Here is a 13,070-nt window from a genome sequence, read left to right on the forward strand (position 1 = left end):
TTAATTTTTACTCTAAAATCAGGGCCGCAAATCAAAGTCGCTGAGCATCAAAGGTCTGTTTTACTAAAACACAGTTATTGCAAGCAGGCACAACCAAAAATGATTTGTTATGTTTTGCTACAGCCAGAAATGTGTCAGCGTCATCTCAAATAACTGTCCGACTTGCTTGCAAGCAAAACATGGCAGGCACAGCGAGGAAACGGCTTGCGGCTGCAGCCTTCGCCAACCGTGCTGCAGAGCAAGAGAGCCGAATATGAGCGCCTCGGCAATTGTATTTTTCTTGGCCATGATAGCCGCATGGCCTATGGAATAGCAAGGTTTGGATAACGTCGTTATGAAGCATGAATGCCAAGGTGACAGTGAAATTTTCTCTTAGAAAGTGTCTCTCCATCTCTGTGGGTGTGTAGCTCAGAAACTGAAGTTGTTAAGGTTTTAAGAGGGATAGCGTTGTAAGCGGCACTGAAAGGTCTTCAAGCTGGCTATTTCAATCCAAACCCTCATACAAATGTGGAACACCCACTTTAGGTATTTGCCCTCGCTGCTATTTCCCTGCAAGCACTTTGAAACATAAAATGCAGGCTGATCGCGTTAGAACACCGGCAAAATCGGTCGGTTCGTCCAGACATAACCATATGATTTGTTTCCGAATGGCGGCAATACGAAGACTGACGACACGAAAAGTGGTCTCTCGTGCGTCAAGGATCAGCGGGATTAGCTGCGCACAGGTCATAAGCTGCGTGCAGAATCTTCAGAGATCAAGAAACCGCTTCGGTTGCTTCACTCTTGTGACGTGTGCGCACACTCAGTGGGGTATATAAGCTCACCCAGCTCAGACGCAGTCACTCGCTGGTCTCGTCATCAAACATGAGGGCTGTAAGTATGCAGGAACAAAGTCTGTCAGCAATTGCAACGAAAGGCAAGTTAGGTGCATGGCGTAAACACGTGCATATAACCTTGTTCATTGACAACAGCTGTTTAAATGTGTCCTCTTTCACAGTTGTTTGCGCTTTTTCAGATCATTCTTTTCTGCGTGCTGGCGTTAGTTGCGGCAGACCAGGGGGCGAGAATCGTCAACTACCAGTACGGCATCGAGGAGGATGGCTCCTACGCATCCCAGTAAGATTCTAAGTGGTTCTAAGTTTTCAAAGAAAGTGTCAGACTGCAAATTTGAGCAGGATTTGCTAGCCATTCGTAAAGTTACCTCAAGGAAGAAACGTAGCTTCAAGCGGCTAGGTTAGAAACAGCAACAAACGCACCAAAACCGCGCTGCGACAAACTGCGCGTTTTTTTCTTTATCCACGCGCGTTAAACATCTCCTGGCTTCTAGATTTGTACATGCAAGGTGTCTGATCTTGCAAAATTTGCTAATAAAATTTGGCAATCTTTAAGACGGCTGAAGGTAACGGTCGAGGCAGGGACCAAGCCCGTACGACTCGCCTCACTGCAAAACGAAGGCCAGAATATTACGCGAAACGGGAAACGTACAACGGCGTATGCCAAAGTTTAAGCCGATGTGTGTAGACAGTCACGCACTCCCGTGAATAAACCGCATTCTCACCCGTTTTAAGTGCTCTTAACGCTTCCTGTCAGATCTCAGCAATTGAACAATTTAAGACGTGAAAGCAGCTGTTTCTACATCTGCACGGTGTATGCCAGTGTGCCACATCCAACTCGCTGACGGTACTCAGAGCTGTATTAACTACAGACTCGCCCGAAGTCGGCCGGAGAGCGGCAGGTGTCACCTTCTCCGACGCAGATCTCGAATACGTGATGCTCCGGACGGAACCAAATTAGACCGGGCCATGGAGACTTAACGGGAGTGTGGCTCTGTATAGTTTGAGCAATATCTATCCCAAATATTCACGTTTTACACGAGACTGTCTGTATCAGAAAAAGTCTACATTGTGGCAAGTGTGCCCATTCCGTCCAAAAAAGCCCAGTGTCACCAGACCCAAAGTACGCTATAAGCAGGCTTTGGGCTATCATTGCAGCTGTCTCTGAAGCAAATTAGTTATGAGCTTGCTTGCAAAGGTTACATTCGAAGCTTTCCACCTGTTATATTAGCATGAACGACAGATTTGCTAGCGCACTGACCAATGTTGTTGGTGAATGTTGCTGAGGATGTTGATTTTTTTGCATAATCTCCTTACCAAACGAAACCCCCAAGTCTACCAACGCATCGCTTGGCCCCCGCGGCACGAGACAGCTCACTGTCTTGTCACCACCGAGCTATCTCAAACCGAGGGCTGTAAGTGAGCTGCTGTCATGGAAGGTGATCGAGGGTTTTGCACCCTCTTTTAGTTTAGCGTGCCAAATCGGTGTAGGGTTTCTGGAATAAAGGGTTTCTTTCTAACTCGAGTGATCTGCTTCAAAAACACAAATCACTGACTTGGATTCGAATCCTTAAAATCGAATTGGAGCATGGGTTCCGCCGACAAGCAGTGCTGCACTATGTTCCTCGCATTGCAAAGTGCGTACACTGTTTCCGTCTTCTTCTTCCCAAATGTATTTCCGGAGGTTGAAACCTTTACGTTCGTCGCAGGTACGAGACCACCAACGGGATCTTGTCCAACGAGGACGGCATCTCGTACCCGGGCAACGAGCCGGAGACTGGCAACTACGTGAGGACTGGCTCCTACTCGTACGATTGGGAGGGCGTCACCTACACCGTCGACTGGACTGCCGACGAGAACGGCTTCCACCCGGAGGGTGACCACCTGCCCGACTTCAGCCACACCCGCGAGCACATCGGAGGCGTTGAGGGTGTGCAGTAAAAATCCAGCATTTGATAATGAAAATCACTGGTTTGGTAAATCAGCACCCAGTTAAAACAACCAGCCCTTTCTACTTAGCAGCTATATCGTATATTTTCGTCTTTGTCTGAGCAGAGGTCCATCGTCATTTCTGTGTGTATGTTGTGTGAAAATCCTGTTACGTCCTTGGTTCATCCGTTTTCATGTCATACATTGATGCGAAGACTTCGGGTTATTTATATGAATAGTGCTTGCGGACTTTCTAATGAGCAGCAGCTGAAATCTTGGAATCCCTGCTTAGGAATGAGGGCGGTTGAAACCTGTGCAATGGGCATTTCCGTCCGTGTTGTGCTGCTTTTTTGGCCCCTGGGTATTTTGATTCGGTTCTGTAGCCGCAGATTTGCTTTTGCGATGCTCTATTACGCTGGCACCATCAAGACTGCCGCCAGTAGTACCAACATGCTTAAGAGTAACACTAGACGTGTTGTCGGCGAAAATTGCGCAGCATTATGATCACGTGATAGGCAAATGGGGGCGTTAAGTTGGCTTACTAGAGAGTAAGCATCCGAATAACCAGAACACCCACACCCGGCACGACACGACACCCAAAATGTATGCACTACGAGAGAATCATCTCCAAGTTCCTCGACATTCAAAGATGCATGCGTGCGTGAAAAGTTGGCGCGGCCCACCATATGCTCACAGGCATTAAAGAGAAGCAGGCGTATGTCAAATAGATATCTTTCCCGATGTGTCTAAAGGCGTGCGCGCTTTGCTCGTTGACGTAAACGACAGCACACTTCAGGCTGGCTCTAATGCACTGTACTCGGGCGTTCACGCGTTCTCTTATGCAGGTGATTACAATGACGGCACACGGACGAACGCGGAGTCCTGCGGTGCAGTTCACAGAGAAAGAGAGGAGCGGGAATAAAGAACGCTGAGTCCTCCGGTGCAGTTCACAAAGAACGAGAGGAATGGAGAGAACGAATGCGGAGTCCTCCGGTGCAGTTCACAGAGAACGGGAGGAGCGGAGAGAAAGAACGCGGAGTCCTCCGGTGCAGTTCATAAAGAACGAGAGGAGCGGAGAGAAAGAACGCGGAGTCTTCCGGTGCAGCTCAGAGAGAACGAGGGGAAAGGAGAGAAAGAACGATGAGTCCTCCGGTGCAGTTCACAAAGAATGAGAGGAGAGGAGAGAGAGAACGCGGAGTCCTCCGGTGCAGTTCACAGCCCTGCCCTTCTCAAGACATAAACCTACATGCTAACCTATGCGCAGACTAGTTCAAGGCCACCCAGGCATCCAAGGCGCCATAACAACGCCATTCAAGCTCTACAATTTAATTTGCCACGCGATGATCAAGGCCAAGAAGTACTTGCTCTACTTCCGAAAGTACATTTGGCAGCGTTAAGGCAGCGCGGTGAAAATCTAAATAATTGTTGAGTCGTTCTGGCCTTTGAGTTAGAAAACCTGATTGTATTGCATTTTAGAGGCAATTCAAACCATTCCCCCACCCAGCACTCCGAGCCTGTTTCGTGAAACTGCACCCATGTGGTGAAGGCTTAATGATCGTGATACGTGATCGGTTTGCCAACACATTACTGCACCGCCTAGTCCACAAAGCCGCTTCAAAGTGCAAACTGCCTGAGTCAAGAGGCAGTTGGATCAAAATTGCTGTAAGGTTATCGGCAGCTTACGCCAACCGCACGTGGCGGAACCGCAGTTAGCAAGGATTTAGACCGTATTGAGGACAACATGAAAACTGAATCGTGTTCGCACACTGCTCATTGCACAAAACTGAGGTGACAAATGAAATGAATCGGTATCAGCCGAGCTTCAGTTTCGGCTTTAAGCACTGGTATGTTTCTAGCACATATACCTGAAACCTATATTTTTGGACAAAAGAAAATCCGCAAAATATGGATACGTTGTTGAAAATACCAAAACACAAGAATGCATAGCATTGAAACTATAGAGACAATAGAGGGTTGAGCATACTAAGAGAATGTTTCTCTTTGCCCGAAAAAGGCGTGAGGTCTTATAAGCATGCAATAGGTTGCACGGAAATGAGGTCGACAATGAAAAGGTCATCCCATGTTTGCCTGGGAGCGCCAATCCTTTTGCAGAATTGACTGGTGAGGCAGATTTCATAAGAGGTTCTGAGCACGCGTTCTCGCGGTTCAAAAAGCAAGAATGCTGGTGGGCGGCGGCTGCAGTTGCTATCAAGCCGAGCGGCGTTGGCCGCTGCAGCAACACCAGGCGGCGGGCGGCGGGCGGCGGGCGCGCGAGAACGACCGGTGTGAAATAATCCTGCCGAAAGCCTGAAAGTAGGTCGCGTCGTTTAAAGATAAGACTGGTGTGTGTATACGACCTGTATAATTTCTAGATTGTCCTCCAAACAGCTTAGGTGTTACATCAACACGAAAAACCGAAATTTTACCAGTGCTTTGATATTGCATACCAGATTCCGGCACCATTTTGCGGTGTTGTAAACACGGTTCGTTCCTTTTGGCGACATAAAGATCTTGCAGGCGAATTATTCTCCGGGCTGCTTTTTGAACGTGCTTACTTATGTCACAAAGCGTTCGCAGGCATTTCTTGCAGGTGCGCCATCGTTTTCGTCCATTCGTTGGCTGCAACTTAGAATTAGCCGGGGACCGATGACGTGGGGCCTACGGAGCTGTAACGCGGGGTTCAGAGTTTTTTGTTTGAAAGGCTTGCAAGCGCGTATGTTCAGAACTCCATGGTCTGACTGTTTTCACTATTCAATTCTGCGTGAAGTTTGAACATTTCTAGACGAATGTGACTTGGCAATATCAAAATAAAGCTTTGAGCTCATTTTGATCTACATTCTGCGTTTATGGAGGCCTCAATAACTATATCTGAAGAGTTAAAAATGCGTCGATGTCCCTGAGCGTTGTCGGCTTAGAAAGTGTTCACGCAACTATTCTAAAATAAACAGCGCTGGTGGTTCATTCTGTTTACTAAATTTGCGCCTGGTTCTTTCAGTGTGTTGAATCTACCTACTGCTGTGCGCACACTCAGCGCTCAATGGTTCACCCACATGCGTTCGAAGGTTTGCTATCGCTTTTGCCGAAAAAACACTTTTCGAACCTTGGGGAGGCACGTTAATCCGCGCTCGGGTGGTTCAAATAGACCCCCACCGAAGGATTTCCAGAATAGTTTCTGAACGGCGCGGTACAGCCACGCCAAATGTTGCATAGCTGTAGACAATTGGATAGCGGATCGTTCGGCATCAAAAATTTAGATGTACCTTGCAAGGTCGCTGACCTATGGCAGGTCAAAGTCAGACCATGGTTTCAGCGAACACAATTTCTAGGGAATCCTTCAATCTGATCCAACAACTGAGTGTTGGACAAAGCCATACATCTCTGAGATGCTTTCTTAGGCATCACAACAGTTAAATGAGCAAATTGAATTGACCTAAGGTCAGTTATGAAGGTCACACCAAGGTCAAAACCAACCTATTTTGTTGCTCTAGGGCTTGCTGTATGGGACAGTTTCTGGTGCTGATTTCAAATTGATTGATAGCAGAAACCGCATTATACATCATTCGCGGACTTCTTAGAGGTCAGAGTAAGTCATTGACCTAAATGGACATAGGTCAGCATTTTGCTTTAGGAACATACTGCCTAGCGTAATCTGTGTTGCTTTGTCAAATGCAAAGCTCAAAGCAATCTTGTATGATTTTGGCCGCACTGACCTTCAAAAGATCAAACAAGGTCACTAACCTTGAACGAGCATATGACGTTTTGCTTAGAAACGGTTATCTAGGTTTTGGGCGCACTTTGAAGACCAACCTGGAACTTGACCTTATTTGACCTTATCGACCCGAAGATCATAATCTAGGAACCTGAAACTTTGGCCTAAGTGAATTCACGTACAGTTCAATACACCCTGTAAATTTGGTGTCTCTAGCTTTCTAAGTTCTCGAGATCTCAGTGGGGCTCAAATTGACCTCTCCGCACTCGAAAGAAGGGTATCTAGCCCGGCACCCGGGCGCCTGTTAACGGGGAGCGAACACACCACTGGTGGAACACAGGACAACACACAGTAATACGACGCAGGGTAAATTAATACACGACACTGAAAACAACCGTTTTAGTTATATTCGAACTAATGAAATAGACAGCGCAACAAGCGCAAACGTTAAAATAAAAATGTAAAATACAAATGAGGTTCCTGCAATGTTTGTGGTCGCTGATGATCGCGGTAAGTACTGCTGTTATCTAATTATCTGCGTGGGACTTTGAAAACCTCCGGCCCAGCCAGCTGTGCTCTTTTTGTAGCCTTTAGCTGTATGTGGGGTGTTGGGAGCTTGGACGATTTCTATTTTTTGACACCTTTTAGAGGCAGTGTACACGGATGGGAACGTTTTCTGGATAGAAGTGCCTTATCTTTTTAAGTTAACATTTTGCCGAAAATTTATGAACCCTTGTCTTTTTTGGGCATAAGCACAGCTCCAAACATTGCGTACGTGATGTGAATTGAATTGTTTGTGAAAAAATTGCAAACGTGAATTATATCGTTATTTAGCATTATAACGTCATTCAACCAGTACCTACCGGTATACTGAGGGCCGTTAACTAACCATCAGAGCTTTGAATTCGTAATTCGTCTTTGAGAGGAAAATGCTGCTGCAGACCACACAACTTGTTTTAGGACATATTCTCCCCATTGCGTCTCTGTTTGATTGCGCCATTGTAGACAACATTCATTTAGAGCCCATTGGCTGCCATTATATCTATAAATCGGTGAGGGGCGCACATTGCCTAACAGCGGTCTTGTGCCGCCAAGGCCACCCGGTTCTCCCAGGGCTCTGTTCGAGGGAGCCCAAGGGCCCCTCGGAACCAAAGATCAAGGACCTGACTGAAGGACTAAAGGGGCCGGAGGACTCACTGAAGGTCACGTAGAGGACCTTTGCCCGAAGAGCCGTGAACTCAAATATTGAAGTGCCTTTACGCCGAATGGAGACCTCTGGGCCAATGCGGGTTCTACGTTGGCCAGAAGCCACCAGCATCGAACAGTCGGCTCCGTGTCGGTCTCAGCCCTGTGGGCTCACTTCCCAAGCAGTGATGAGGCTGGGGCTCGCGATTTCCATTGGTCAGGGTCCCTGCAGCAACGAGGAGCCCCTGTGTCGGTTAGGAGCCCAAAGTGCCTCACAGGATGTCCTGTGTCAGTAAATTGTTCCAAGTCGGTCAGGGAACATTTGACGGGAACGGGAGGCCGAATGCCCGAGGGTTTGTTGCGTCCGTGGAGACCCTCTGACAATGAAAGGAGAAATGAAAACTTATAATGAGAGCCCACAATGGGACTTTGGTAAGCCCTGCGTCTGTTTGGACCAAAGTAACGAACGAGGAAGCTTCCGTGCCATTTAAGTTAAGAGCCTGGAAACCGAGCTGGAATCTCTGCGACAATTGCTTCACCACCTGCGGCGACAACAGATCTCGCGTCGATGTGGGCCAAATGCCCGGGTCAGGGTGCTTCCCGCTTCAGGGAGGCAACCGATGTACCAACCAACCAACCAATGTATGGTTGCTTTAACCTATCGCGTAAAGGCCCCCCGGATCGACCAGAGGACCCCGCCCCGTGCTGCGAGATTGGCAGTCGATGCACACGCCGTGCTGGGAATGCATGGCCGGGAAAAAACCTAATGGATATTTTTTAGTGTTTAATTGTGTGGATCGAAATTCCGTCAAAACTAAAAACGGCCGCACATGTTCGCCCAATAACGCCCACACCTCTGTGCAATCGACTTGCGACGCAAATGAGTTACAAATTCCGCAAAAGTACATGGAAGCACCACAGAAACACCAATGAAGTACATCACATTTTCTCAATGTAACTTACAATTGATTATCTTAAGAGCAAGAATAGCTATGGCTGAGATGGCAGCTTCCGGAGAAACGAGCGGCGCTGGCGGCTGCAGGTAACACCGAGCGGCGAGGGCTGGGCGCGCGGGAACGAGAGTGGTGAACCAATGCTTCCGGTAGTCCTTCATAAGGAACTCGCACGGTTCAAAGAGTATAGGCTTCGGCGCCTATTTCACCTTTATAATTTTTAGCCTGTCGTCTGAACAGACAAGCAGCTAGACCAACACGAAAAATAAAGATTCTGCCTTTCTCTCTCCAGTTCGACAACCAGTTTGCGTGCTGTAAATGTCAATCCGTACCTATTATACATCTTAACTTTGCACAGGTGAATTCTACGTCGGGAGTGCCTTTTGAACCTCTGAATTCATATCCTTGCAGGGCATGTTCTACACTTTAAGGAAACGAAGCAATCATCAGATATGATAAAATCTCATTGGTAAGGATTGGTATACTTTTAAGAGGAAAAGACGGCCCTAGACAACATAATTTCTTCTTTTTTTTGGTACATACGCTCCCCAATAAGTCACCATATATTGAACAAGAATGACTCATAGCCGATTGACGGCCGTTAATTATATCTGGAAATCGTGCTCATGAACGCCAGATATGAACGACTTGATAATTATAACTTTAGCCTCGGTCGCCGCATGACGAATGAAATGGCAGGACTTGAGTGACGTTATCATGGTATCACAGATGATAGGGTGCCGCTGAAATAGTCTCCCGAAATAGCCCGGAACATCTTCCCGGACGTATAGCTCAGAACTAGGGGGTATAGGTCTTAAGAATGCTGAAGCTATCAACTCCACCGAATGATCGGGAAACGATCGTTGGTTATTGATGCATATTTATATCAGTGGGCTATTTAAGTTCAAAACCCCATACAAATGTGCAGCACTCTTTAAGCGTTCTAAGGTTCCTTTTTAAGGCGTGTCACCATTTTCGGCGGCTTGAACTGCCGCCTAGTGATAACTGAAGGGCAGAAGGATTACGCACGACCTAAGGGGACTGCAATGCAGGGCGTGGACTTTTGTTTTTGTGAGTTACAATTGCGCACAAATCTGTGACCCCATTTTGATGTGTAAACCACGTTCATGGGACCTCAGTCTCTTTGCGGACTCCGCAAAAACCGAGCAAAGTCTATGAGACCTATCGGATGAGGGAAACTTCACCGAATCAGAGCAAAATGAAAAGCGCCGGTGCGTTATTTTGTGCAGTCATTTAACATACCCTTCCTTCTGCTTACTGACTTCAAAATGCACACGGAATTGCATTTTTCGACAGCTTCTGGCTTCTGCTCTAGCTATATCGATATATGCATCTACATCTAGCTATATCCAGACGACAAAATAAGTATAAAACAAAAAACCGTGCCCCTTTAGAAGCTTTAGAAGATCATGTCTTGTTCGGGGGGAGGGCGTTTCACATCCAGGGCCCCTTGTCAATCCTGTGCGCTCTTACCAAGGCTCTGACCGCGCCTTTACCCATGTCCAATCACTGCGCATACAAAATAGGCCGCTGCCGATAAGACTACGCATACGCGCATACATTTGAACAGTTCTAAACGCGCCTCATGTGTCGCAGCCTCGTCAACGATGACTGCGGCTGCTTCTTATAAACCGCAGTGAACGTAGAACCATGACGCGCTTCGTGACGACATTGCATAACTATGACGTCATGACATGATAAAGTGTCACACGAATGCTCGGTGCTGATCGGCGTGGACGCAGCGACCGCGGCAACCGCAGGTGCCTTAAGCAAGGTGTTGTGAGCAGGGCCATGGTGGGAAATATCGTGAACTACATCCTCACGAGCTATCTCAGCATTGTGAAAGCCACAGCTTGATATAATATTGATAATTAATTAAGCAAACAGGTTTCATATTTTCCGCTACATGGATACCTCGCTGACATTTTACCCCACCCATCCTTGCAAACGAGAGCAGTAACTCGTGTCAAGCCTTTTAAGGACAGACAAGCTACTATGGGATACTTGTATGCCGCATTTGTCCATTCCAAAGACCTTTGGAAGGTCCGCCAGTGGGCCTTTGTAGAATAAGGCATAATTCACCGCGTAAAGCCATGATGAATATCCCCTATCACTTAAAATCAACCAGGCACGTAACATCCTGCGCACGGCATTTTTGCAAACTTACCGAGATTTGTCTCTCAAGATCAAGCTTAACAAAATCTGGTTTTTCTACATTGTCGCTGTCGGTAGCGGGCAGTGAGGTATATAAGCCGGTCCTGACGCTGGCATAAACATCAGTAGATCACCTCAAGTCTCACGATGAAGACCGTAAGTGTTCCTCCGCCACTTGAAACCGCTGAGCATCGCAGCGTTAGCTGTGTCTGTCGCGACCGTGTGTACACAGCTGGAGAAGACGTGCTCAAAGGGACTAGGAAGAGTTTTATTACGTGGGAACTGTTCGATGTTCACCAAAGTGCAGTAATTTGCGGCGTGCTTCTTCGGAAAGGTGGTGACCGCGTTGATTCGCGATCTACCAAACCGGAGTCAGGCCAGCTCTGTTGCCTACAAAAGCGTACTTAATGACAAGGGAAATATTTCCTTGTTTGCTAGAAGAATCGCACGTTTTGGCAATGGCATGGTTAAGCAGAGGATCTGACTGGAGCATGGCAGCCTCATAAATCGTTAATCTCACGGAAGCATGTCCATTTCAGATTCTCCTCCTGTGCTTCGTGGCGCTGGCTGTGGCCGACAAGAGCGCCAAAATCGCCAACTTCCAGTACGGCATCGAGGAGGATGGTTCTTACGAGGCCACGTGAGTACCACTCTGAACAAGTTGCCGGTTCTCGCTCAAGTCCGTGATGCCGTAGCCGAAGACATAGCAGAACGAACGTAACACCTGTGGCGACGTTTTGCCTTCTCCACGGCGGCGTGCGGTTTTCAGCGGCGGCGATGCTTTAGAGTTGCATCACCGTGGCAAAATTTCCAGCAACACTACGTTCTTACAACACATTTACTGCAACTTTTCACCACGAATAATCATAAGTGGAAAATTGCTGTGAGACAGGCAGACCTAGAAAACGGCGAATATCCAGAATTCCACATCGAAAACTTACAATGACACGCGGCCATAACATTGATTTATTATTACTAAAATATAATTGGATAAGTTGCTTACCTGATGGTGGTGGAGTAACAGCACTCGCTAACCAGCGGCTGGTTGCATTGGTACTAACGCCGCCATCCAAATGCCACAAAATATCTGATAATTTTGCTATTCACCGTTAAAAAACCGATCTGAATTCATTGACAGTGCACAGAATGTCCCCAGACGACCTTCCACTGGTTCAGTTCTCCCCTTCTTTGTTACGGAAATGTGAATGTCATACGCGATGTGGGGTTCGAACTCACTTGTGATGAGCCCCGAACGATCTGCGCTTGTCACTTGTTCGCTGCGACCAGCGCCCGGCGAGTGGCTTTCAGAAGCATATCCTGCCACCCATAGCAGTTCTGGATTGTTATGAAATGATTTACTTCTATGCAACTGAAGTCTTCTGGTTCAATATGCCAGCAGGCATCACATAATTAGGCATGGGCTGATTATCACGTAATCATCTGTGCAGAAAATGACAATCTCGTCAGTCCTATTCGGATGAAATTAAGTTATTGTAACGACAGAACCCGCACCACGTGGCCACCGAATATTCTTCCTTAGAAGTAAGAAACTTCATACAATATGGGCATTGACGATGATCATGCCATTGCAGGTACGAGACCACCAACGGGATCAGGTCCAACGAGGACGGCATCTCGTACCCGGGCAACGAGCCGGAGACTGGCAACTACGTGAGGAGTGGCTCCTACTCGTATGAGTGGGAGGGCGTCACCTACACCGTCAACTGGACTGCCGACGAGAACGGCTTCCACCCGGAGGGTGACCACCTGCCCGACTTCAGCCACACCCGCGAGCACATCGGCGGCGTCGAGGGTGATTCCCCTCTTGTATGAACCACTCTCCAAAACAAAGCACCGTGGTTCGTTAAATGCGGCCATGTCCTTGGTTCCTTCGTCACACTCGTCCTTCGTCATACATGCATGTTGTTCGTTGAAATCGTGCCGTGTCCTTTGTAAAGCTCGCTGTTATTATGTGAGATATAATACAGACATATTCGTTCAATTCTCATTTTCATAGGTTGTTGGATAGAACGGGCGATACTAAACCTAGTTAAAGCCTACGTGAAGCAATGAGATGTGCTTCACTAACAATTTGGAGTTCAACACATTTACATTTACGGCGCGCACACAAAGATAAGTTGTGCTCTCCAGGGTATACGGGTTTTGGTATGAAAACGCCAAAAAGCGGAATGTCCAAGCCCAGAGACTCCGGAACACCTAGACGACACAATGTTCTGAGCATTACCGGCGGTCTGCAAAATGTCTTGGATCATTTCAATTTTCCTA

At 47.4% G+C, this 13,070-nt stretch overlaps 2 protein-coding genes across 2 annotated transcripts; both read left to right on the plus strand.

The window, feature by feature from the left end:
* The first annotated feature begins 341 nt into the window (after window positions 1-341).
* LOC119100377 (cuticle protein CP14.6-like) lies at window positions 342-2,774 on the plus strand. Its single transcript, XM_037223476.1, has 3 exons — window positions 342-395; window positions 1,016-1,116; window positions 2,543-2,774. The coding sequence occupies exons 1-3, from the start codon at window positions 342-344 to the stop codon at window positions 2,772-2,774; spliced, it is 387 nt and encodes a 128-aa protein (XP_037079371.1).
* An 8,141-nt stretch (window positions 2,775-10,915) lies between these two features.
* On the plus strand, window positions 10,916-12,786 carry LOC119101683 (endocuticle structural glycoprotein ABD-4-like). Its single transcript, XM_037225102.1, has 3 exons — window positions 10,916-10,940; window positions 11,324-11,424; window positions 12,377-12,786. The coding sequence occupies exons 1-3, from the start codon at window positions 10,932-10,934 to the stop codon at window positions 12,615-12,617; spliced, it is 351 nt and encodes a 116-aa protein (XP_037080997.1). The 5' UTR covers window positions 10,916-10,931; the 3' UTR covers window positions 12,618-12,786.
* The last annotated feature ends 284 nt before the right edge of the window (window positions 12,787-13,070 follow it).

The sequence above is a fragment of the Pollicipes pollicipes genome, unplaced genomic scaffold, assembly GCF_011947565.3.
Source record: "Pollicipes pollicipes isolate AB1234 unplaced genomic scaffold, Ppol_2.1 Scaffold_4881;HRSCAF=5763_pilon_pilon_pilon, whole genome shotgun sequence".
NCBI lineage: Eukaryota > Metazoa > Arthropoda > Thecostraca > Pollicipedomorpha > Pollicipedidae > Pollicipes > Pollicipes pollicipes.

Excerpts from the sequence above, each read along its gene's own strand:
- LOC119101683 (XM_037225102.1), top strand. Across the intron at positions 11,425-12,376 it reads GATGGTTCTTACGAGGCCAC|GTACGAGACCACCAACGGGA; the intron begins GTGAGTACCACT and ends ATGCCATTGCAG.
- LOC119100377 (XM_037223476.1), top strand. The coding sequence starts at position 342 with ATGAATGCCAAGGTGACAGTGAAATTTTCTCTTAGAAAGTGTCTCTCC. Across the intron at positions 396-1,015 it reads GAAAGTGTCTCTCCATCTCT|ATCATTCTTTTCTGCGTGCT; the intron begins GTGGGTGTGTAG and ends GCGCTTTTTCAG. Across the intron at positions 1,117-2,542 it reads GATGGCTCCTACGCATCCCA|GTACGAGACCACCAACGGGA; the intron begins GTAAGATTCTAA and ends CGTTCGTCGCAG.